Source organism: Anopheles stephensi, unplaced genomic scaffold (genome assembly GCF_013141755.1).
Source record: "Anopheles stephensi strain Indian unplaced genomic scaffold, UCI_ANSTEP_V1.0 ucontig2, whole genome shotgun sequence".
Lineage (NCBI taxonomy): Eukaryota > Metazoa > Arthropoda > Insecta > Diptera > Culicidae > Anopheles > Anopheles stephensi.
The window spans coordinates 140,305-166,425 of record NW_023405124.1 but is presented as its reverse complement, the minus strand read 5'-3'; the positions used below and the strand labels follow the sequence as shown (position 1 = coordinate 166,425).

Here is a 26,121-nt window from a genome sequence, read left to right as displayed (position 1 = left end):
AATTTCCCTCGTGCTCCGAAAAGTGCTCCATCGGAAATGACTCAGTCTAAACGGGTTGCTTTAGTGTTGGCTTTTTTTATTTCGTTCACTGCCAGGGTCGATTTGTCGATGTGCATTCAGGGTGCGCTTTTTTTCGAGGCACACCCCGAGCACGGTTGCACCAAGGGGTAAAAGGAAAGATCAATTGATTTGAATTCGTACGTTAGTTTCATCACCGTAAGGGAGCCAGCACAGCTCACCTGACATCACCTTCGGGGCCACTGTATTGGCCACTTGTATGTGTGTGTGTGTGGATATTTTCCACCGGGCGAGTTTTTTTTTATCTGGGGAAGGGGTGGAGTTTGTTTTTGTTTCATTTCAAAGCAGACAGACACACACACACACTAACACAAACAAACAAACACCCAAAATGACCGCAGAAATAGCTTTCCCGCTGGTTTTGGCAAAAGCCCGAGCCCTACATACCCGAACATCAACGGAGGGGAAGAGAGCGTACAGGGCAAAACTATTCTGTTTGATGTGGTTTGCAGATGGAAAACTTCACCCAAACTGCGCTAGACTGCACCCGGTGTTGCCAGTTTAGCTTATCGAGCATGGTTTTGGGTGGCGGTGGTGGCGGCGTGCCCGGCACGGGGAGACGAAAATGCAGAGAAAAACATTTGGTGAATTGCTTCCCGTGCCTAGAGTGGCGGGTTCGTGCTTGATCGGAGGGAAGCTATTAATCGAAAACAGTACTTCAAAGTCGATTGATAATGTGGATGGTGGAACACCCGGTGTTTATGTTGCTATTGATAATAAATTAATTATCGAAAGCACGTAGAAAGGAGCTGCTTGTTCGATTTGAAGCACTTACCTCACACGATGTCATGCTGATGTTTTTTAAGTTAAGCTTGTACACCCGGTTCCTGAAAAAGGTTTGAATAAAACATTATATTAGAGAAAAGTTTTAAGGAAAAATAGTATAATAAGGAATTAAAGAAAAAAACTGAATTTTACATAAAAGGTACATCAAAGGTTATGTCAAGTGATCTGTTTAGGCACTAAGGCCCTCATTATGGCTTGTTGTTGAATAGGACATTCTTCCGTGTTTATAGCGCTAACAAGAGTCTAACGGTTACGCAGGTCAAAAAGCATAAAAGGCAACGCAGCAAGAGGAAACGGTCAGGATGAGATTCGATCCCCGAGCCTGTAGTGTGAAGTTCGGTCTCGCTATCGCTTCAGCAAACCGACCGACTCGACGGTTAATAAATAGAGTTTTATTAAATTAGAGTTTTATAGTATGCCTAATTAGCTGAAGAGAATTATCCATCTATTCCCTTTTTAATTTGCTTATGAAGCTATTAAGAACAGATAGAATCTTATTTCAAATTATTCATAGAATATCGCTCAGTACATTAACGGCACAAACTATGCGGATTACACAAATTTCAATCGCACACAATCGTACTCTAACTTTAATAATGTAGTAAAACAAATTAAACCTATAAATATCCAACCAGGAACCACACCTCATCGCTTACCGTGAAGCAGCACCGCACAGCCACACCGACCAAAAAATCGCCAAATCATCGTAAAAACGCTTTGGTGTCGATAAAAAGCACCTCAAGTTCATGGTGTTAGCATAAACAGCCGAAATAGACACCAGCGTGAGATTAAAACTCCTCACGTCGCTCCCGACCGCTTCGGCCCCACTCCAACCGTTACTAAGCAGCTTCATCAACATTCCGGACAACCTTCCCAGCACTTCTCAGCCAACAATTTCCATGAATCGATCCACTCGTGACGCACTTAGTACAGTCCTTCGTTGGTGTTTTTTTTACTTGCCCTCTCTCTCTCTCTCTGGCCGTTGCCTTCATCAAGCGAAGTTTAGCTTGCACGTAAATTATTTTCCGCCTCATGAAACCTGCGGGCATCAGGTTCACCGGAGTGGCCTTTCCGGTCTTGCCCATGTCCATCCCAGTACCCGGACGCCAACACACCATTCTCCATCACCTCCATCGCCTATTACCGGAGGCAATTTTCCCAGGCCTCGCACAAGTGCGTAAGAATACACTTGAAGTTGATGTTGAAGAGACGGGCAATACCGGGCAATCAGGAGCGAAACGGATCGGATCGGGCGGTAAGAAGACTTGGAAGCGACCACCGGAAAGTCAGGCCGGCACAAAAACCGCACCGTTAGAGACCGATTCGCACACTTTATGAATTATTTATCTCTCTCTCTCTCCCTCTCTATCTCTCTCTCTCTTTCTCGATCGCTCACTCGTTCTCTTGTCTCACAGTTCAGTAGCTGCCACAGTTTCCGCGGTTTTTCGGGCAGCACAGGCGAAGAGTCCGGGTCGTACTTCATTAGCAATTTCTGTACCGAACTTTACCACACCGAACTCCAAAAAACCGACGACACAACACCACCGCTGTGTCGATCCATCAATTGAGATTCCGAAATAAAACACCTTTCGGTCGGAAACATATTAAATATTTATCCAGCGTAATAGACTACCCACCATCCCCGGATCCTGGTTTACCGTACCGCTCCACGGTCAACAACAGCGAGAAAGTCGAAAAACGGCGCCATCTAGTGAGGATTCCTCGAGGCGAAAAAGGGAGGTGGCCCAAACGAGCGGAACCCAGCGCACGCAAAAGAAGGCCGGAAAAGGTACGAAAAGCTACTGGCAGCCTATATCTTGCATCCGTTTTCCGGTTTGATAAAATCTGACAGCTGTTACGGTGCGTGTGTCCGGCCGTCCTCTTGGGGTTCAGGGACGCATCCCTGGCACAAGGTAACGGAACCGCAAACGGAAGGAGTTATTTGTGTTGAGTCAGTTGTTTCCCGATTTTACCGCCAGCCCCCAAAGTCTGAGTCAATCTTTATTTCTTCCCTATTCCGGAGGACCCTGCCGGCGGTTCGGAGCTTCGGAAATCGAAATCGGTTGGGTGTTTTATTGGGGTGGAGCTTCCTTGGGAATGGGGATAGCCCACTGTAATGGATACCTTTGCGAGGATGGACTCCCAAAGTGGGTGTCCTAATGTGCTGCAATTAAATTGTGCTACCGTCAGCATAAAACACAACACGGTCGGCAATTAGGGTGGTCCATCTATCCCTCCCACATTCTTAGCCCAAAAAGGATAACATAAAAATAGTCCGTTGCCAGGACAGTTTAACAGGCAACCAAATGACGTGTGACTGTTTGCTATCTCCTTGGAGAAATTCGTCTGAAGCTTCCGGATACGGAGCGGTGTAAAGCCTACTTGAAGCTATCTTTTCATTAATGGAGCTTTTTGACGCTTCTCCACCTTGGTAGGCAACTCGTTTTTGGGTGGGGAGTTTCATCTCGTCACTGTTTCTCGCTGTGACCTTCGTCGAACGCTTGCCTTTGGCTGAGCCCCGTTGACTTCAAACTCTTAAGGGAAATTAGCGCGCTTCGCGAATCTTCCCCGTTCGATCGCAAAAGTACCCAATCTTGTGAAAACCGAGGCTCAAAAGCATCGCAACAGAGCCGCGGCCTTATCCACTGTTTTCGGATCAAATTTCGCTCTTCAACATTGTGCGTGTCTTCGTGCGTACCGGAGTGGGCATCCGGAAACTGGAGCAGGTAAATAAGCCACCGTTACCCTGGGCGGAAACGACCATCTTTGGAAGGTGTGTGCGTGTGTTTGGAGCTCAGCAAAATAAATTACATTGCGACTTCCCCAACACCAAACAGGACCAACCAAAGGACGATGTGCCGTTATGCGCTTCAAACCCTGAGAGAAGCACTTGAGTGAAGCGACGAGACGAACGGACGAACAAAAAAAAATTGGAAACTTTCTTCGCCACTCGCTGCAAAACCGACGGGATAATTTAATTTGGTGCCCTGCGAAAGGCGTTTACCGAGTGGCGCAGCGAGTGTCCCACGGTCGGAGTTTGATGCTGGTTAGCCGGTTGAAGTTGGAGCCTCCGACAGGGACGTACGAAATCGTTCCGCTTTGTGTATTGTTCATCGTTTTTTGCCATTTATCTCCTGTTTTCATATTTCCAACGCTGGTAGGGTTTTTTTCTCGTTGGTTGGTTGATTTATTTCATTTGGAGCTTTATCACTGCGGAGATGAGGTTTTTCTTTATGTTGCTGGGTTATGTTTTCAGTTATTTGGCTGTATTTTGTGGCAGTAGTGTAACAGTAGGAATTATTTGTTATGTTAAATATGATATTTTGGGCAATAGGATCCATGCTCTATTTTTATATTTTATTTGTAATCAATTTTGATGCCTGCCGTTCTCGACGAATCTTTCAGTTTCTAGGAACCTTTCTTTTCAATCTCATCAAACAGTCCAGCCCACAATCCCTGCTGATATCTACGTGACTGTGATTATTAATGAGGTTTTTAACGGACGTTGATATAAAAACATATTTCAAAGTCTGCAATCCTCTTGAGCTTCAGTTGCGGCGTTTGAAAGGTCACTTCAAACATGTCAATGTATATCCCAAGCAGAGCAGCGCTTGTATTGAGCTTTAAGACAATATTAAACTTCAAGAAACGGAACAAAAATGATGGAACAGATAATCAGTTCAAGGACTTTTCCGTAAGAAATTGGATTCACTCTTTTTCTTCCGTACGTAAGTGATACTTTCGGAACAGTTTATCTGTTCCGAGAAAATAGATCCCACAACGAAACACTAATTGGAATTTATGACAAATTTTCCAACTGCTAAACATCCACCGAAAAAAAAGCCGGGCTTTTGCGTGCTTTTTCTTCCTTATTTCGTTCTCCACTGAATTGCACTTTTCCACGAAGAATGTGCTGCAAACGTCAGCTGTATTTTGAAAGCGGCATGAGCCAGTAAAAACTAGGCCACCAACAACAGAAACTGTGCCAGTGTCAGGAAACACATGAAAGGCTGGAAAGAATTGCTGGCTGGGAAAGAAGGGGGGTCTGAACCGGTCCACCGTCATCATCTTCCCGTAGATAGCGTCAGCGTTAAGACGTTTGATGCTGGTTGTCTTCTGACTGTGAAGGTGAGCTACCGGGCAGCAAAAAACAAAATGATTCCATTCAACGGATGAACTTTTGATTCGCTTCTTTCTTTGGTTTTCTCCCATCTCAAAGTCTCATCTTTTCTTGAGCGCCAATTTTTTGCTCACTCTGTCTCTGTGCACGAGCAGCACAAGTAAAGCAGGAATGCTGGCGAAGGAAACTTTCTCTACCTTCTGCCGGTTCCATTTTCCCATCTGGATTATCGGTGCTCTTTCGCACTCCGCACTGACAGAAGCGATGAGCAGCTGGAATAGAATGTGCCCGAGAAGCCTACCGCATTGTGCTAAAATAAAGCGCGCAAAACGAAAGATCGCCAAAGTCTCTGTCACTAGTCGGTGGATTGAAGGTAAAACTGGACGGTAAACGGAGAGAGTAGTGGTGGAGTTGGGTTGAAAAATTTATTTCAATTTGCTTCCGAAACGCACAGCTTCTTTCACTCTCTTATCTTATCACTGTCAGATGCTTCAAACTTTGTTCTTCCAGCTTTCTCTTTGTTTTTGCTCGTCGCGTGTTCATTTTTCTTTCTCGGACGGGGACTTTTCCCCCCCACCCTAGACGAGTTTGATTGTGTGAATTTCTGCTTGTGCTCATCATAGTGTCCAATCGACTGAAGAACATTGAATCCAAATCCGGATACACTTCCCGCAATAGTGAACACGATAAGACACGATGGCCGATAGAAGAGTGGCGAAAAAATTAAGAAAAATGCTCAATTCATTAGGAAGTGACATTAACATATTTTAGCTTCTATCGCGACCGAAGTATATCAAACTCCCCTCCTAGGTTTACTGATTAATCTGCCGACTGCCGGATATCTCGATAGCTCACTCCTGCACTCCTGTTGTCGATAATCGTACCGGGATAAACGCGCCCAGCAGGACCTAACTGTTGATTGTGCGGCCAGCCCACACGCCACTGGAAGATTTCGTGTGGCTGTATCTCTGACGGACACACGAAAGATGCTCTAATTGAGCTACGGGACACACAGACACGATCTGTCAGTTTTTTGACAAATTAGCCCACAGATTTTCTGGCCACCCTCGCGAACAGCTTCGAAGCAGTGGTGGGCGATGTGAAGCAAAGACAAATTAGCGTATTATGTGTGGGGGTTTGTGGTGTCTTGCGGTGTGTTGCGTTTTGCAGAGGATTAAACAAACGAGACGGAGCCGCAAATAGTTGCTTCTTAATGCTGTTGTAATGATGTTCGTCGCGCTCTACGAGTGATTTGACATGAAGTTAGTCCTGCATGATATAAACAAATGGGTTTTAAAATCCTGAGAGTTAATTTGAAGGCAGACTTTCAAGAAATTAGGATGAATCGATTGGGATTTTCTTCTCATTGAAATACTCCATATACCATCTAACAGTGACTAACAGTTTTCCAAGAAAATTCTCAACGAGATAGTATTGACAATTCGAAAACACTTTTACTATTATTTTGGAAAAATCAGGAAACATTTCTTTATCAAGTGGAACCGTAGCATCAAATTTTACAACTCGAAGAGATGTTCATCTGTACATCCAATAATAATCCTATTTAACATTTCCAGTAGCAAACAAATTACAGCCAACCTTCCCGTTAAGCCTCGTGGAAAAACCTCCCATCCGACTAGAAAATAATCTACCGATTTCTCATTAATCCAAACACCACTCATTAGGAAGCAATTTTAGTATCAATTAAATAAACCACGCACAGCGGAACAGCTTAGACGCTTGCCGAGCTGCGAACGATTTGGCCGTGCCTCCGGATTGGATTGAGAGTGCGAAACAAACCACACACACACACCGGGACACGGGGTATTTGTTAGCCGGTTCCCACCGCATCGGTTGGGAAATAATCCCGTATTGATGGATGATGATGACGGTTCGTGATGGGTTCGACCCAGCGAATGGTGTAAATTTTCGGCAAAGTGTAGAGCGAGAAAGAGTGAGAGAGAGAGAGCTTCACTGAAATGCCATTGCGCCGTGTTAAAACATCGCCCTTCGTAGCGTGGTGTACGTGGGCAAACACACATACACAACCCTGTGGACTCCACTTACAGCAAGCGCTTCCAGGTAACTGATAATATGGCAATGTGACACCAGGTTCTCATTATTCACCGGCAGGCCCTTGAAGAAAGTCTCCGGGCACACTGGACTGGATCGTCGGGTACAAGTAATTAAAATTGGCTTCGTTAGTGTGAAACCTCAGCTCGGGGTTTTGCGGTGGTGGCGCCTGTCGAAGGAATGCGGGAAGGATTTTCGGGAGAAACCCTCACACGTAACACATCTCGCTGTTGGAGGGGGGGTTGGAAAAGGACACCAAGCAAGGGAGGTTGGTATCGTCACCATCGTTACCCGCAGCTCATAAGTGTTACCGCAGTATCAACTCACCGTAATAAGTACGATGTGATGATTATTTTCGAACAAACTTTGCTTTTGCCCCAACCCGGCATCATGACCTGAGGTGGGTGTGTGGTGATGAGATGGGATGAGGTGGGTGCCAAGTTTCAGGTGGTAAAATATTTACCGAAATCCCGAAAACCCGAAACCCTGCCAGACCTACCAGACCTGATCGTGCTCATCATCGGGTTCGTCCTCGGCCCGTCGGCAACATCATTCTTATCCTCATCAATCCGAGCACTTCCTGTGTGTTCTTGGTCGGTGAAGCGGGACCCGGGAGACGGGTAGTTGGCGAGTTGGGAACCTACCCCGGGAAAGCAATACCTGCTTAAGCCTTTGGCCCGCGTCTAATCTCGATGCTGCTGGCACCTTCGTCGAGCCGAGCCGTGATTGGCCGGGAGTTTGTCTTCACACGTGCTCTGCACGTGACGCATCCCATTAAATCTTCATCACTGTTTGTTTTATGCCGGGCGGACGGCCGGGTGTGCTACCCGTGGTTTCGCTGCACGGTCCTCGTCTCAACTCCAAAGGCTCACGGAGGCTTCACCTCGAAGGTGAGCTCTTTTTGCAAACCATTTCCCGACCAAAGGGAAGGCAAATGGGATGGATTCGGTTTACATCGTTATCGCATCGCCTAAAACGGGTGGTGCTGTACTGCCAGCGCAAAATGGAACAGCTTTTACCCGTGGCGCACTCTTGGGCGGAGTTGCTGGAGATGCTTTCTAACTGCAGATCAGGGAAACAACTTAATAGGAAATGAGTTGTCTTTCACTTTCAATTTGCTTGCAGCGACGGAGTTTGCTTTTAACCTGTGCAAGATGTACTGGGATTGGAGGTTTTTTTTAAATCTCTGCTTCCCTATACAACAGAAAAGCGCAGTACATCTGACGCATGTCCACACGCAGAAGAGCTTTGATCCTGATTTATTATGAATCAAGCGCGCTGTGTGTGCGTTGTTTAGAAAGGTCGAAAGTTGCGCTTTTCGGCCCGAGCATTATTCTCCCTGGAGGACAATCGAATTAGAAGGTGCTTCCAAAAATAGGTCCCGTACCCTCTCACACTATCTAAGCCCAGGAATGCAGACAGCGAGACATCACATCACCATCATCAGTGCTTTGGCTGCAGCGTTTCGCGCGTACCACCAAAAACCTTGCAGCATAAAGCGGTTTGCCCTCGCCGGTTGCTTCATTGTTTCAATGAGAGGAGAGAGAGAGAGTTTGGGGAATTATTATGTTTAAGTGCCGTGGCCTTTACCCGCGCACACACGCACACATCACCGTCGACACGACATCAACGTCAAAGCATGGTAAAACAATGATGCCGATGGGAAGATATAATGCGGCCCAAAGAGCGATAGGCTGAGCGGATGGCTCTGATGGAGAAAATTATTATCGGATTATCGCATAATCGCTTGCTTTTGTCATTTAAGGCCTGCCAGCTGTATGTAGCCGAACGAGCGCTGTGTGCAAGACAAAGAGCCGGGGGAGGACAGTGCATAAAATGGGTTAATTTTGATGGATAAATTTGGTGTACCGGGCGTGTGTACCGAGATACAGCGAAGCCTACCATTTTCGCTGCCTGCTGAGCTTTGGGCGGGCTGTGTTATCAAGCACGAGATGCCGCTGGGGGTTATGAAAATTATGTCAAGGCGATGAGATAATGTGCTGATTTGTTTCATGTTAATCAAGTTTCAATGTCGATAATTAAGGGCCCTGGGATGGATTGGTGGATCGGAGGTAATGGAAAGATGGGCAGATTTACATGTTTGGCTGATAGGCGTGCTGTAAGCTGATTCTAAGATGGTTGTTATGTAATTAGTGAAATAAGTAGGTATCGATAATCATCGGACAAAGCAAATGTGTAGCTATTGTAAGTATAAATTAAAGCATCAAGCTCGTTAGGACTGTGGGGCTCACGATATCCACAACTTCTCACGTACCAAGCAAGTACTGAGTGCTCAAGATCCCATATTGTGCATTGCGCCATAAAATTGCTATTAATATATTGATGAAGACTTTATTCAATAATCTCCTGAACGATAACAAATGATCATTTAGACGGTAGTATGAGCTAGAAAATCTATCTGATCACCACAGAGTACACTGGAATCTCTGTTTCTTTCATGGGACTATAATCTTGAAAGGTCTCGGCCTGCCATTTCTGTCTTTCTGTCTTTATTTTAGCTGTAGCTGGATAGTGCGTCCTGAATTTGATCCTCGGTCCTGTCGCCTTGGCCACCGTTCCTCCCCAAATAGAGATATATCCTTACGAGGATAGATGTCCAGGCGTTCTGGAGTTGCATTTTCAAGTTATAACTTCAGTAAAATCTGTATGACAATACATTCAGATCAGACAGAAAATCAGACAAAATCTGAAGCATCGTCAGGAACTTTCTCTCATTTTTCAGAGTTGTTCTTCCTTTTGCAGAACGATAACTTGAACCTCCGCATATCCAATATCAGGTGCTCAGAGCAATCTTAATCCCAAGAGCAGATGGTATCATTTGATCTGGTAAAAGGGAAAGTAGACGACAATTTCAACTGTATAGAAGCCCTGTCAAGAGAACCATGGTTGTTGGTTCATTATGTGAGTCACCTAGCTTCACTGAGAGCTTCAAGATGTTAAAGACTTCCGAAGAAGTCAAATTTGAAAGGTCATTTGCAGCACCGAATTAAAAAAATCAAATGGTAAAACTACAATTTCACCAACTCAACGTCTAGATTTGAAATCTTGGCAATCTTCTATAAAAACCTTGCCTTTCTTCGAATCAGTCGATCAGATGAAAATCGCTCCAAATAAAACGAAACCCCTAAGCTACCCATGACCCACTTTACTCATTCACTTGCCATCCTTAGCCGCTTCAGACGTGTTAAAGACAATGGTGGTGGATTGGAATTTCAAATTCCAACCACACACACACACATGCCAAACATCCATGTCATCGTAAGTCATTTGCAACAAATTAACAACCGAAACCATTTATCACAGATCACGTCGACATCCATCTTGCCCTTCCATTCCGTCCATCCAGCCAACGGGATTCCGTCGTTCTGATTGCCCGGGATTCGATTTATTCCCAGCTAATCCTGCGATAAAAATCAAACAATAATCAACCCACCCCACCCGAAGATCCCGCTCGGCATGCTTCTTCAACTGTTGCACACGGTCGTACTTACATGGCACCGACGTACAGCGTGTCCCGGTCCTCGTCCATGTAGAACGTTCGGTAGTAGAATTTGCCGCACTGGAACTCCCGTACGTGATCTGCAAGCAGGAGAGAAGAATAGAGTGAGCCAAAAAAAAAACACACACACACACAGAGCGAAAAAAAAACCTTACATATACACAGTTTTGAGACAAAGCACTCCTGGCGATGTACAAGAATGGATTTGGATTGCTGGTTCCTTTTTTTTTCTTCTTCTTCTCCGGTTCGGAATTGTTCGGACTGGAAAATTATCGTGAATAGAGCGGTGGAAAGGAGCACAATCGGGAATGGTAAAATAAAGCACGAACGCAGTGTTGAGACAAGGGCATCTTTTCGTGCCAGCAGAGAAAATACGACGGCGACTGGCTTTGTTTTGGGATTTGGCGCTGCTTTGTTTTGGGTTAGGATTTACAGGCTGGGCGCAACGACTTTCTTTTCCGTTTTTCGTCGATCTCCCTTTTTTTTCCCTTAGGCTTTTCCTTTCCTTGTGTGTGTGACCGTGTTTGTTTGTTAAATCCATTTGCATCCGTCCAGCATACGGTTACGGAGTGGATATGGGAGTGTTTGTTTGCCTGTAGCCTGTATTGTACGTGTGCATAAGCTACTGTTTCGCTACAGCTTCCATCATCATTTGCCCAACCAACCAAAAAAAGGGCGTGTGTGTGTGTGTGTAACGGAAAGCAAATCTTTGCCAGTGGAGCACCCAAATCTGATCCAAAAACACCCCAGCAACTTAAGGCGAAACAAAAACACACACACACACAGGCAGACAAAAAAAAAACGAGGAAAAGGCCCGGCACCACCGAATGACAGAAAAGTGAAGAAATATTTGATTTTCCATGCAAATGTATTCATTCTGCCAACGTTTTATGCAGCCGTTTTCTCCTGTCGTTTAAGCGATGAGTTAAGCGGAAAAGAAGCACCCGGGGAAGTGTGTGGGGCTTATGCCTCGCCCTTCATGCCTTGACCATTGCCCTTCACTCTCTCTCTCTCTTTCTCTCTCTCTTTCGCGCCACCGTAATCGTAATGGTCTGAGTGTTTACATTCTGTCTGCACAGGGCCATGCGTTTTGTGGAGCAGCATTCCGAGACTGCATCGGAACAGCCACCCTGGAAAAAGGCTCGCCATTTTTTTCCTGTACCAAAATGGGAAAAGCGGGTAAAATAAAATGTAACAAAAAAACAAGAAGTATACTCAAGCAAACCAAAGTGAACGTGAGCGAAAGTGAACCTATTTTTGATTCGATTGCTAGAACGCATTTTTATGCTCGGTCGGTTCTCGGTCCGGCTGGTCGGAGCATTTTGAACTTTTTTTTTCGTTTTTGCTTTGCTTGTACTGAAAAGGCACGTTTTTGGCCGCCTGCACTTCGGTTGCGGGCGCAGGGTACCCTTGTGACCCAATGAATATATTGGGTTTATCTAAATGATCGATATGCGCCGTGCATTGCGTTTGTACTGTGTATCGTACTAAGCATTGCCCTCGAATGAAAGTAAACGCAAGGATGGAAAAGCTGGGGGTCAAAAGAGAGAGAGAAAAAAAGCAGACCGGGCACCGAATTCCAATCGATGGATCCAAGCATGGAAGAGCAGCGAATATATGCAAAACTGCGTACCATAAATGCTGCGAAACGCTGATGGATGAATGTTTGAGAGCGTTTATTTAATGCTTGAACGTGTCCTTTTGCCTTCCTTTTTGGGCGACTGTTTTTTTCCTGCTTTAGATCAGATTTTTGGTCATACACCTTTTTTGGGGGGGTGAGTCTTTTGCCTTTTTTTGCCTCTTCCTCAAATGACGAGCTCAATTGAATACAGTTGGAATTTTGCGCTTCGTTGACGGATGATTTTCATTTGCCTTTTATTTTTCTTTTGCTCTGGCAGAGTAGTTTTGGGGGTGAACAAAATTAGGTAAAGATGATTGAAGCCATCACGATCGACCGTAACCGATCAGAATTGATGTGATACAGGGACGTGCGCTTGGAATTTTATTCATGTGATTTGTGTTCAATACGTTTTTGAGATGAATTTGCATAAAAGGTGATTATTGATCCTTATTCTTTTCGACTAAAGCTCTCCCTATTTTGTGTCTTGAATTGCTTGAAAATATTCAAATTTTATTGATCATGGCTTTTAAGTCTTATGAATTTATTATGCCCACAGTCACTGCATTAAATTTTATTTTAATCACTACTTAACGTTCTTCAAAAACACAGCCAAATTACCATCTCTGGTGCAATAAAAATGCTTTTAACAGCAAAACCAACTTTCAAAAGGGTTTTTTTCCCCGTTCCGGCAGCTGATGAAAATGCTTTATTTCAATCGTTTCACCCGCATCGAACCGTTCGCAATCTTCCCAATCTCGGGTGCGTAAAACTTTCAGCAACTTTCAGCAACTCGATTTTACGGGCACGGTTGCGATCACATACCACAGTTGGCCCTTTTATTTGCCATTTTTCGTTTGGTTCGATTTTCATATTTTTATAATTTACTGCCAACAGCCAAAAACGCTTCGGAAGGTTCGACTATTGCACGCCTGCAAACCCCAACTGGCACGATAAGCAACAGGACGGTGATCGATACAGGTGATAGGGTGCACCGACGAGGGAGAAATAAATCATTTAAACGTAAAACATCACAGCGAACCGAACTTCATCAACTTCATCGGGCTTTTTAGCAACCTGATAGACTGCGTTCATATGAAGCTAGGAGAGATGAAGAAAAAGCAAGTGAAAACCCGCCGAGAGTCGAGACCGGTGAATTTCGGCACGCAATGCGGGATCATCTCGTCAACAATTTATTGCGCCAACAAGCTGTACAGTTGGCAGCTAGCATTGGGTCACGGTTGGTGAAGGTTGCTGTTTCCTGCGCTCTAAAACGATTTTAAACGTCAAATCCCAATAGGATACAGCGCTGACAGTCGAAACCTTTTATTCGCGGTGAAAATGAAACGTTCACGTTTTGAAGACACGTATGTTGTTCGTTTGGTGAAGATATTTGTGAAAAATTTCTGAATGAAGTCTAAATCTGATGTTGCTCACACGAAAAGAGCTTTTTTCCCAGGAAGCCGTGAATTTTTGCTAAGGAAAAATGATTTTCCAGATCGAAACATGGAAAGAGATGTTAACTTTAGATAGCTGTTTTCCGATGCCCAACCGCTGTCAAACCGCTTGTCCAAGATGAAAGGTCAGTCATTGGGATTGGTTCGATGAAGTTGTCCAGCTATTGCTTCACTCCCGTTTATTTTCCACTAATCAATCTATAGATTGAGATTCGCTAGAAGTGTGTTTGGAGGCTAACATTTCAGCATAGATCTCCCACAAAAGGTACTCAAGCCGCTTCGAAAGTCTTGAGTAATTAAATATAATTCATAGAAATTGTTGCGCTACTGCAAAGCTCAATCATAAATGCGCCTTATTGAACTTCAAGTTTACAAACGACAACTTCCAAAGCATTCCCTGTGCCAAGAATCTTGCGCTCTTCCCGCTAAAAATCCACCATCATCCGAATCGATCGTGAATGTCAAGTGTCGTCCACGTGCACGGTGCAAAAGTTCATGATCATTTGTCTCAATTCAGTTGACGGGGGGCCACACTTTGAACCGGGTTGGGGAAGGAAAAAACTAAACGACAAGCTAAAGGTAGGTAAACCTCGCCCGTTGTTTCGTCGACGATGAAGATGATGTTTATCGATGTTCAACATGCAGCCTCGTTTGCCAGTGGCCGCTCGCAAGACACATCGAAGCGGATGGATCATTTTGACTGGGACCTGTCACACCTGAGCACCCGATATAGACTGCGAGCTTGCCGAGCTTGACCTCGTTTCCTGAAGACCGAACATCCAACATCGTGCGCTAGGAAACTGTTTTCTTTTCCAGCCAATTGATCATCGCACAGAAGGAGTTCTGTCTGCCATTCATTCAACGCGCGCTCTCTCATTCGCTCCGACTGTTCTCTTTCTTGTCTATCGCTATTTCCCGAGCAGTACACCACGGGCACCATCGAGGCCCGGCGCATAAATCAACTCCATTTCAATAGATTCCCCATTAATCATTTTCCAATTGCGGTTTTTCGGGAGGGTACCGCGGTACGGTGCGCATCGCACGTTTAGCCCCGTTGTATGGCTTTTGTTCGAGTGTATCGCGCGTAATGGAGTAATGTGAAGGTACGCCACCGTCTGCACGGATCGTGACTGAAATCTGTTAACAAAACCACGTGGGAAGTGTTGCCCCACAACACATCATCGACGTGCGAGGCGTATGCGGTAGCCGAACCGAATGTGCGAATCGATTCCGTGTCACATTTTTATGCTTGATGAAGATAAAATAAATGGTGCTGAATAAATCACGCATCCGGCGTCTAATTATAGGCAGCAGCAGCAGCAACGGTGGCAGATAGCACCCGGATGTCCCTTTTTGTGTATTGTTCTGTCTTGCGCCATTATGACATCGGGACATGTTTCCCCGGGAATGGCGCGTCGAATGATAGCAATCGGGCGAAGTCGGTGTGATAGAACGAAGAACCAAAATGAAAAAAAAAATGTTTCAAAACCCCTTTTGCTACGTTCTGGCCTATGGCACAGTCACACACTTGCCAACAATCAATGCCACGGGAAGCGAGACCAGCGAATTCCATCAGGAACAGCCACTAAATGGAGGCGCCTGATTGCTGGTGCCGAACACCTACATTTTTTCCCTACCAATTCTCTTTTTATTGCTACAATGGGTGGGAAGAGTGCAGTAGGAGGAAAAACAGGAAAGTGGCACAGGAAAAGAATAAAAGAGAAACGCTTTTTTCATCAAAGGATCGCACCCGACACAATTCCTTTGCCGCGGCCCACACAGGCCCACTGGAATGGGAGCGCAAAACCAAGACGCATAAATCTTATTGGCAGTTCACAAATGGTCCCGGCCATGGAGCGTGTCGGCGCTTCTTCTTTTCCATAAGGCAAAGGGAAAAACCAACGCACCCGGTAAGGATGCTGCTCCCACTGTACCCCGTTCCCCTGTACGATTTAGTTTAACATTAGGTTACACATGTACCATAAGGATCTCGTCGTTCGGCGTCGTTTTGCTTCTAGAGGACACACAAAAAAACGAGGAGTCGTTTCTGGAAGGTGGCAAGCAAAATATTGAGAAGGCTTATCCGGAAGAGATGTTTCCACTTTCCGGTGTGGGTTTTGTGTGTGTGAAGGGGTAAAATTGAAAGGCAGCGAAATGTCTTCCAACTGAGCAGGGAAGCCTAAGGAATGGGACGTATTGCTTCACTGTTGGAATAGATTTTATGGGAAGCTGTTTTAAGGCAGCATTTGGTTTATATATGAGATAAGCAGGGCCGTTGAAACAAAAGAAAAAGAAAGATTTACTTTCTTGCTAACATATTTCAAAAGATTATTTTGAATTCAATATTTCATGAGCTAAACTTATTTTAACTTTTACATTCGATAATATTCTATCCACTTAAAAATAAAGCCAATAAGCAAATACACAGCATGTTAACATTCAACGCAATAAGAGTGAAGCATATCAAATCTCCCTCCGGATCCCGTTTTTCTTTACTTCACAGATCCGTAAAGAGGAAAACTATTTCAATAAATTTCGGTCGAGTCGGTTGACTGCACACTGGCTCGGAAAGCGGTGTCTCGCTGTTGATGTCTGCTTTGCTCATCCTTCTCATCTACCACATCGTTCCGGTGGCTGGTTAGAGATATTTTTGCAAGTTTCGAAGACCATTTCGTGTCGTCTGCAACGCACTTTGAACTCTGGCGATAAAAACAAAACCAAACATTCGAACTTCTTTTTAAAGAGAGAACGAGCGAACGAAAGGATGGTAAACAGGAACCTTTCCTTAACAGGATGATTGCCCCCTCTTAACCTTCGGCAGAACTGTACGAACTCATTCGCAAATGGGTAACAGCAATAAAGCTAGTCTCTCCCCTCATCCAGACGGTAGGGACATGTAAAACAGAGCACATTACTAGAGAGGATAAAAAAGTTGCTGCACATAAAACACTAGCTGAAATGATCCGAAACGTGTTCCCGATATAGCTGGCGGAATGACTTATGCAAGATTCCTTTCCTTCCTGAGTTCTTTCTCCTGCATGTATATTTTTGTGGAGATGCGTATCTTATCATTTGCTCTTCGGGTTTGTTTCGTTACATAATTTCCACCCCAACTATCAACGTGTACCCATTTCACCAGCGTTGTGTAATGAATAAGCCATCACTGGTTCGTTATCGGGAATGGCTCGGCAAGCTCGAAGTCCCACCGTTTGTGATGTGATAAATCTTTACTCACATACTCACAGTTGGGTCCTCGGGTGCAATACCGATGCTGGTGCACGAAAACCAATATCCATTACTCACCTTTATTACACCGAGAAAGCTTCGGTGGCCACGAACCATTAAAACGTCACCTGGTCCGCTACCGCCGAAGAGATTTGTGATCGACGATGCTAATCATACGAAATTAGTTCTTCCAGCGGTTTATCTATCACCTTGCTGAACGTATCGAATTGAACCATTTCGATGTGTTCATCTCGAAGCTGGAGAAAAACTAGCCCCCGTAACGAAAAGCACACCCCTGTCGGGTCAGAGCACGTGTGATTAAGACCTTGTGATATTCTAGATCGCCCAGCGGAAAGGAAAAACATGGCTATGCTACTTTCTTCCTGATTGTTTGCCGCCCGCCAGGCATTCCCTCTCGTGCTGTGGAAATCACGCGACTCCATTACGGTCATCTTCGACGGGCAACGCAGCGTAAACGCATAAATCACCTTCCGATGCAATAACTCTATTAACTGGCCTTTCCCACACCGGACCACCGTCCGTGTTTGGCCCCTCCGGCGAGGGGCATTATTATTGCACAAGAGTACATTCGTTGAGGTTGTTGCTGATGTTTTTGTTGTTGAGGGCTGCTTTTCTTCACCGGGGATTTTTTTTTTCGTTTCCACCCAAGTTGTGGCCAGTGAGCTTTCACCGCGTGTGCTGAAGCTGGCGATGGGATTGGACGCGATGGAAGCATAGCAAACGGCAACTGTTCTTTATGTGCTGTTCCGGAAAGCTGCATGAAATAACGAACGCAGCGGGTGGTGCTTGGCCTTGGACTTTCGGGAAAATTGTTTAACCATTTTTCCGCGGTCCCGAGATGAAAGCACTTGTACGGTGCGTCGGTCGTAAATCATAGAATATGCGGAAGGGTGCACGGTAGGGGGAGGGAGGGAAGGGCTTTGACGATGTTTTTTGAGCTGTGGAGGAAGACCGTTTTTGGTGTTTATTTTTGGATGAGAAATATCATAGCAGTCAGCAACAGCTAGCGGTTTTCAAGGGTATTTTTAGATTATAAAAATGATGATTGAAGAAAAATAAATGCTTTTCATAACAAAATTGTGTAGTTATAAAATGAAAATAAATATTAAAACAATTCAAAGAGCCTTAACAACCGAATTGTTTCCTACCGTTATAAAGCGCCTGAAGGTATGCAATTAACGAGCATTAAAATTGCACATTGATTATACTCAAATTTAAATTATTTTTCTATTAACATTTAGGCTAACTAACTAAAGTATGATCATTTTTATCAACCTAAACCAATTCAATCATCTTACTCTCATAGATAATTTTCCCATGTCCGATGGATATTAACCCTTGCGCTATCTCATTGTCCCGAAATACCGCACAGTTGTGCAGGTGCAACTGTTTTACCAGCCGGCTCCATTTCATCTGTCACCGATTAAATGCAATCCGCAAATGCCTTCCATAAAATAAATTGCACCGGAAGAAGGTTGGCAGCCCGACCAAGTACCTTCCCGTTACAGTTACAGCGATCGTAACCTGTCATTTAACCATTTTTTACGTTCTCTGCTAAAACCCATTTTCACTTCAACTTTATTTGTGCTTCTCACGGGAAGTGCACATTCGGGAAAATTAAAAACCAAAACGGCAGACCGAAAAGAAGGGCAAGCCTCAACGGGAGGAAAAAAAATAAATAAAATAATGCCAGCAAATGCTGCGACTCACCGTTGGCGATGCAGCAACGAAACAAAACAGTTTGGCTGCTCCCGGCTATCGGTCCCTCCCGGGGGATGATGTCGCTCTCCCTCATGGCAAGTGATTGTAATGTATATCCTAAAACGATCGTACAATGATCGTTCCTCTTTTTTACGTGCCTTTTTTTTAACTAGAACGTTCCTGTTTATCAAACGGTCCAGAGCACGACGTAATGGTATACCCAATTCAGATCCACACAGGCACACAGCATGCCAGCACGCTAGCAGAGGACCGCCGGTTTCGTGCAACAAACTAGCAGCCTTCACCGTGGATAAAGGCTTCGCCTTCGGTTCGGGAAATGCAGCTGCAGCGGTGAGAAGAGAATTATTGGGAGTTGCAAACCGGAGGAAAACGCGGAAAAGTGGCAAGCTGTTCAGGATATGTTCTGACAACGGTTCCGACTTCCAACCGCCAACTGTCACGCTGGCTTACCATGGCGGAGAAGAGAGAGAGAGAGCGGGTGAGAGAAAACAAAACAGCACAACAAAAACAAGCGGCAGAAGCACAGGAAACATTAGAAACGTAGAAGGAAAAGCTTGTGCTCGCACACATCCCGTAGGAAAAATAACCGTAGCGCTACTCTACTTTATAGCAGCGCTGGTAGGAAAGTAGCGTACGGTGCAACCGACTCAAAAGAATGAGTGCCTGACACGCAAACTTCTGCTGGCCAAAAAGCTTCTGCTGGTCGCTGCCACCCGTTATCCTGTTCAACAACACCACTTGTAGATAAGACCCATTTTCCTTCGCTTTCTCGAGCGTTCGGCAGGGGAAGCTATTGGTGCGTTGCTGACCACAGCAAACTCTGGGACGAAGTTTTACATCCACACCACACTCACTGCTAGTGGTGCGGGTCACTGCGTCATTAGGAAAATTAAAATGCGTTCCATACCAGCTGTAAGCAGTGTGAAACCTCAGAAAGATACCTCAAGAAGAACAAGTTGCTTGCGAGTCCCCCGGCCCAGCAGCCCAGTCCCGGTTTTGGCCTTCCTCCCCATTTCTGGTGGGAACACGGAAAGGTGACAGCAACCCGTTAATTAAATTGTTGATCGTTCCTGTCCGTTAATTGTCTGCTGAATAAATAATCGCTCCAAAACGGCAGAAAACACCAACAGCACGCGGACTAGTCGAAGACGGGGACGCAAATTCAAATGAACAACCCAGCGCCAGTGTCTTCCTGCTTGGGTGACATTTACAAGAAATGATACGCTACACGCTCGTTCCACGCGATGTCGCGCGCCTAGACTATTTAGTAGTTGCTTTAATAATTCAACCCTCTTTCGTCCAGCAATTTCACCCCAGCCAAAGGACACCACCGCATTCGGTCGGATGAATAGCAATCACCGGCAATATTCACTCACCTGCATCCAAATAAGCGCCCGGTGGTTGGATTAGTTGAGCTGTCACTTTGTAACTGGAGTCCTCATTCGTACGGGGAATTGCGACCGAATGACTCGGGAAAAGTGAGACTACAAATGATGGACTATGCATATTTGAACGAGTTTTGTTCGTGTGCTTTTTTTTTGCTTTTCTTTTGTGTCCGGCCACAGTGTTTGTGTCGGAGCTTTGAGTGTATAATTTGCTGCACAGTGAGGCCTGGTTGGAAATTTCGCTGTCCAGCTGTGCTTTCGAATGCAGCCGCATGGAGAGCGAAGTGGGTGAAAATTACAGACCCTGCAATCATTGGATAACTATCGTCTTCGTCGGTTGTAACAGTGTTTGGTGCTGTTGTGTGTTGTATCATTTGAAGCTTCAAGTGACGCTGTTCGTTTAAAATTCGAGAATGATTTGATTCATTTTGCTTTAAACTAAACAGGAAGTTTTATAGTGAGGAGCAATAGTTGTTATATCCTCAAAAAAGCAATGAAATTTTGGGAACTTTAACTTGAAAACTCAACAGATTTGATTTGCTGACATCTGAGCTTTGATCATGTCTTCTCGTTTTGTTAACAACAAACTCAGGGCTATGATACACCGCTCGGAAGTACTTGACCTAATCTGTATCCTTTCCCGACAAGCCCCAACTCAACCGTCCCCAGTTCCCCAAACCATCGCATCACAATTTCACACCATCTACAGAAATGCATTTTCAATTGCTGTAAATGTCACGCTAAATACCCCTTTCGCAGCGATTCGAGAATTTGTGACCATCCATTTTACGAGCCATCCGTTTACGATGACGATTGGACGATAGAAGTCTGCTCAGCTTGCCATTTTGCTCCCCGTTTTGAAGCTCAGTCGCTCCTTATCCATCCACAAACAATGCTCGCTAGTATACAATTGTTACACTGGCATGCAATTGAAGAGTGTTACGGAAACGCACCCTCACACACACAAACCCTCGCACTGCACCCAAGCTTTACGCCCGACACTTAAAAAGACGGAGCAGAACAGACGGTTGGAAAGCTTTTGCATTCCTCGTTCGGTCGTGTTTTTATTGCAACTAATTGCTGCGTTGTATTACGCTTACCTACGCTGCTACTTCCGTAGGATGGCATTAGGAATTGCACCGTCGGTCGGTTGTGCAGCAGGGAAAAAAGGGGAAGGTTAAGCTAGCTGGCACGTAAGCTGGCAGGATTAATCAACGGTATCTTGAAGGCTTTAGATTTCGCTTTTATTGGATGACTTTTAGTGCTTCGGGCTTACGGGGAAACAATGGCGCAAGGAGCGACGAGCGTACCCGCTGCCGTTAGTTGGTGCAAATTGTAAGTTTATGGCAGTATGCAGTAGCGCTACCACCAGGTACCAGATCGGTGGATCGGTTTCGAAACTTATCTACTAATTGCATTCGACATCTCGACTAAACGCACCCACGCCGACTGGTGCATGTGCAGTGGAGAAAAGCACACACACACCCACACGAAAAAAATAGCTGCCGAAGGAAAACCCGGAGTACGGGTGCTTAATGAGATGCTAAAATGGGTGCATCACACGAACTGGGTGGGTAGGATTAAGCGAGCAGAGAGTTTTCGGGAGGACTCGTATTGTCGTAAATTACAGCAGCGTGCGATTTTCGTGCAGCGAAGTAGTTGAGATAAAAGCAAAGGGTTGCTCGTTGCAGCATTAGACGACCGCAACCACCGCTTATCGAGTGACTTATTAATTTGAACCGGTAGGTTTGGTCGGGTTTTGTGGAAGTAGTTGGGAGGAGTGGTGTTTAAAGCGAGCTTATGGTTTTGATTAGAACCGTTCGTAGATGTTTTATCGCTCAAAAAACAATATTTTTAGGACACTTCCGAAAGGGTTTTTAGTTAATTTAACAAATATTCGTCATTTAAATTTCCCATCTACAGAGCTATAATTTAATTGAAGAATACTGGACCTGACTGTCTATTATGGCCTTGAATAAACTCTCTGGACGGAGCTCTTCTTCGATTTCACAACCTTGAGCGGACTTGGTCTGCCATTACTGGCTTTCTATACTTGTTATTCCCCCGAAGCTACATAGACAGTTCAGCGTACGGGGAGACATTATAGAAGCGCGATTCGACACCTTGTCGGACTGTGAGAAGATTGGTGCCCTAATAGTTTTGCCATTGGACCCCAATCTTCCAGGAATTGATTCTGCGAAATATAATCTTAATCGTGTTTCTCTAAAGCTTTTCTTTCTTTAGGTACAACTGCAATCCCTTGACATTCCTTGTATTCCAATAAGCTATCTAATCACAAAAGCCCTCTTATTGGCTAAAGAACTCACTTGTTAAAGTTAGCTCCCTCAAATACGTCTCTAGATATCTAAATTATTAACTCATCCCCTTAGCTCATCGGCTGATCAACTCAGGGCCACGAAACTTTCGCTACCTGTGCAGAGCAAACTGCATGGCATCCTGGTTTGGTTGATGATTGATTAGAAGCGAAAAGAAACATCATGAAATAAAGAAACTCCTTCTATGCAATAGGGGCCAAACCACGCTAAAAGTCTGGCCCAAGGCGGGCGGGGGCCCAGTAATTAACCTTAACTTTCCAAATGAACGCATCCACCCATTCCGTAACCAACGCTCCCTCCCCAAATACCAAACGTACACTAGCGCTCGTTACATCGGTGGAACGGAAAGCAACAACCGAGGAAAGGAAGAGGGAAAAAAAATACAGGAGAACATTGTAAGGTAAGAAACGGTTCCGAACCGATGGGCCCAAACGAAAGACTAAACTTTTCAAATTAGCTTCCAATCATTGCGTGAATAAGACGTGGCGGACGTTGGGAGTTGCGTTCACCGTCGATCGATCTGTTCGTTTTGCGTGAAACTTTTCGTGAGCATTTCGTGGCCTCACGCGAAAAACAACAAAAAGCAAAGTAAAAAAAAATATTTACTCTTTTTGCGCTGGATGTAGAAGGTTCTGTACTACACCACGCTTAAGAGAGATGCTTCTACGGTTTTGCTACGGGTGAGGTTGAAAGTACCATGAGAGCGTAGAAAAAAAAAACATGCTGACAGGCAAACGAACTCAAGAAAAGCTCATACACTGGTTGGCTCGCTAAAGCTAATTTCATTAATCTGCAAGCGTTTATCGTAAAACTTGGCCGAGCCGCAACCATTGTCTGTGGTAGTAGTCTGGCTGAGAACGTGACGATAACCACCGTTCCGGGCCCTGGTTCATCATCATCCCAGGCAGCCAGTGAAAAGAAAAGCATGATTATTGATCGACCGACCGAGGCGAGCCTTCAAACGTCTTCAAACGAAGCCTTCACCGTCCCACCGTCCGTCTCGTAATGATTCATTTTCTCGCTAAACACAAACTGGCGAGTGGGTAATGAGCTGGCACAATTTTCCCGGTGCCCGGACAGCCCGTCTGGCTCGTCAAACTCGTCCTCCAATTGGCGGAACGGGCAAGCAATTATTAGTAAATGAGGTGAAATTTGAGACGATGAAAGCGTGGCCATGATGCTTTCGTGTTTTTTTTTCACGGCACGATCTGTTTCCAATGGTGTTTTTCTGTTCATTTTCGCATTTTCAAAGAAAGCATCCGAGCGGCGACCGAAAAGAAAAAGGATTCTTTACGTACACAACAGCAAAAAAGGGGAGCGATAAAGTGGTTTCCTTTCTTCTCGTTTTGTGTGTAATTGAGCCACACATATCAACAGTGGAGCAGAATCTTCTTCTATCAGCTTCATTAGCATGAAAAGAAGTGACCTTTTTCTGTGAAAGAAAACGGCCAACAGCTTCAACCCTCAGCAACCGGTAGGGCACATAAGCTTGCTCTCGCTTCCACCCGTCATGCATGCAAAAAGCTTTTCCTTGCCCAATTTTGTCTCGTTTCCAATAAATGAGGAAAAACGATACATTGTGAACTGGAAAGTGGCCGATCCGTTCGATGGGAAAGGAATGGTGAGTGAGCGAAGGGAATCAATATAGATTTCGCTTTGTTTTGTTTATTCAATTTCAAACTCTCGACGAGCAGCCTGTACCCGCTGTTCGACCGAGGAAAGAAACGCCGCACAGTCACATCCTTGGACAGTTACCAACCCGGCTGCAGAAGGCTTGTCCAATAAAATTTGGAAAAGGATTCTAGTCCGGAGAAGAAAACACACTAGGAAAGCCTCGGTTCTGTCCCCTTTCTCGACTGCTGGACTCCACCTTGCGAAAAACATCCGCCTGGCCGGCCCTTTGTTGGGGTAGTGTCCAAGCGCGGTTGATTCTGTTTCCGGTGCCATTCTATTTATTTTATTTCAGCCTCACTCTCTCGTCTCCCGGTGCCCCGTGTTTCGGTAGGAACGAACGAGATTTCGAGGTACTTTTTCTTCGATTGTTGCTAACACCGGCCCTCGCCGGTACCTTTTTTTCCCCCCGCAAGGCTGCCGGAAAAGCGAAGCGAGTGAGAAAAATGTCATAATACTGCAAACGAGTTCGAAAACGAGTTGGCCTCCGGGAAAGAAAGTGGACAACTTCCGGCCGGCTGCCGGACCGGGAACGGAGGGCAAAGAAAAGCTAGCCGAAATACAAAGCCAATACAAATGGCAGGACAGGCAAAGGCGAACCGGAAAGCCGACTCACATGAGCACTCACACGGTGGCCCTGTTCGCGAGCAACGAGACGAACGAACGTGGATGAGAAAGCCCTCCGAAAATGACCCTTGAAATCCAATTTCGCCTAATTTTATTATGATTTTTGTTGTATTGTTGTCCATTTGGGTGCTTTGGTGTCGTACGTAAAGTTCGGAAAGTTCGTGGTGCCTGGCGTGGTGCTGGCAGAGGACCACATTTTGTAAAGAGCTGCTGCTGCTGGCCTTTCTTTCGACGAAACTGCAAAATTCGATCCGGAAAGCGGGCGAGATTACTCTGCTCGCCCGTGTAGGCCCGGCAGCCGTGACAGTAAATTCAATCAAAAGCTGGAAAGTATGACACAGCGCGCTTTGGTAAAAAAAAAGTGCCGGAATCGGTTGATTGGATTTTTATTCAACGGTTAGTGCTCGTTTTTGGAGATCATGTTGAGATTTAAACACCATTTGCTTTCGTAGCGTAACTATTGCTGAGGGTATTGCGTACAGTACATCGCAAGCAGGACAAGGCAGGAATGTGACGAAAGCAAGCGGCCGGGAAATCATTTCAATAAATTGCCTCATTGTTTGAGACGGTACGGAAGGATTCTGCAATACGATGGGGCGGATTTGTTTTACAGCTGCCAAGGTCGTCGTAGTGGCGTGGTTGATGTTCGTGTGAGAATGACAACCGATGGCAACACCATATTAGTGGTAAGCCTTTGGTTGTGAAGACTGACGATGGCAACGCCCTCGTACCATGGAAGACATCATTTTGGGAAATAGGAGAACAATCTGATCTTAGTTAGAAGCTTAGTTTCATTTTGTTGAGATGATAGCGAAACTGCATAAATTATTTCAACAACTTCACTATGTAAACTCGGCAGACAACATGAATTTTAAAGAATGAGTTAGTCCACTTCGTTGCAAAAATTCTCAAAAATTCTTGAAGCGTAAATAATAGCAAACACGACACCTCCAGGAACGAATTGTTCAATGCATGAGCGAAAATTGACAATGAAATAAATAATGAGCTCAACGTTAAATATAGCTTACGATTCCTTCAACAATTTTCCCAATACAACCCAGAACATTATCATTGCCCAACGGACGCTTCACCAGTCGTCAGCTGATCTTGGCCGTTTGATAATTCCGAAACAGTTTTCCCACTCATTAACCAATACCACTGTAAGACGTATCGTTCGCCACTGTGCTTCAACGATTCGCTCAATAACGCACCGGCCACGAGGTTGGTTTCGGTTATCTCGAAACGCAACAGCAGTGAAACTTTATCATCTTGCGCAAAAGTTCCGTGCCGCTGCTGAGTCAGCAGTGAAATAAACGGAAGAAAAAGTACTTAACTAACCGATCCGGACACCAGTTTGCTGCGGCTTGAGAATGAAAGTTTTCCGCCTCTGCTGTTGTGGTTGCTTTCTCTCTGTTTTGTCTGTGTGCGCAATTCTTCTGCTCAATGACCGAACCGAAAGCCTCCAATGGGTCAAGAGCGTCA

At 45.1% G+C, this 26,121-nt stretch overlaps 1 protein-coding gene across 1 annotated transcript in view; it reads right to left on the bottom strand.

Annotated features, from left to right (window-relative positions):
* Window positions 1-853: 853 nt before the first annotated feature.
* The window catches only part of LOC118515884 (semaphorin-2A-like), a gene marked incomplete at its 3' end in the record, with an annotated part of 55,759 nt that continues 30,491 nt past the window's right edge, over window positions 854-26,121 (bottom strand). The window contains exons 2-3 of the mRNA XM_036062073.1: window positions 10,570-10,657; window positions 854-905 (exon numbers count right to left, since the gene is read on the bottom strand). Coding sequence (XP_035917966.1) covers window positions 854-905; window positions 10,570-10,657 — 140 coding nt within the window. The remainder of the gene's footprint in view (window positions 906-10,569; window positions 10,658-26,121) is intronic.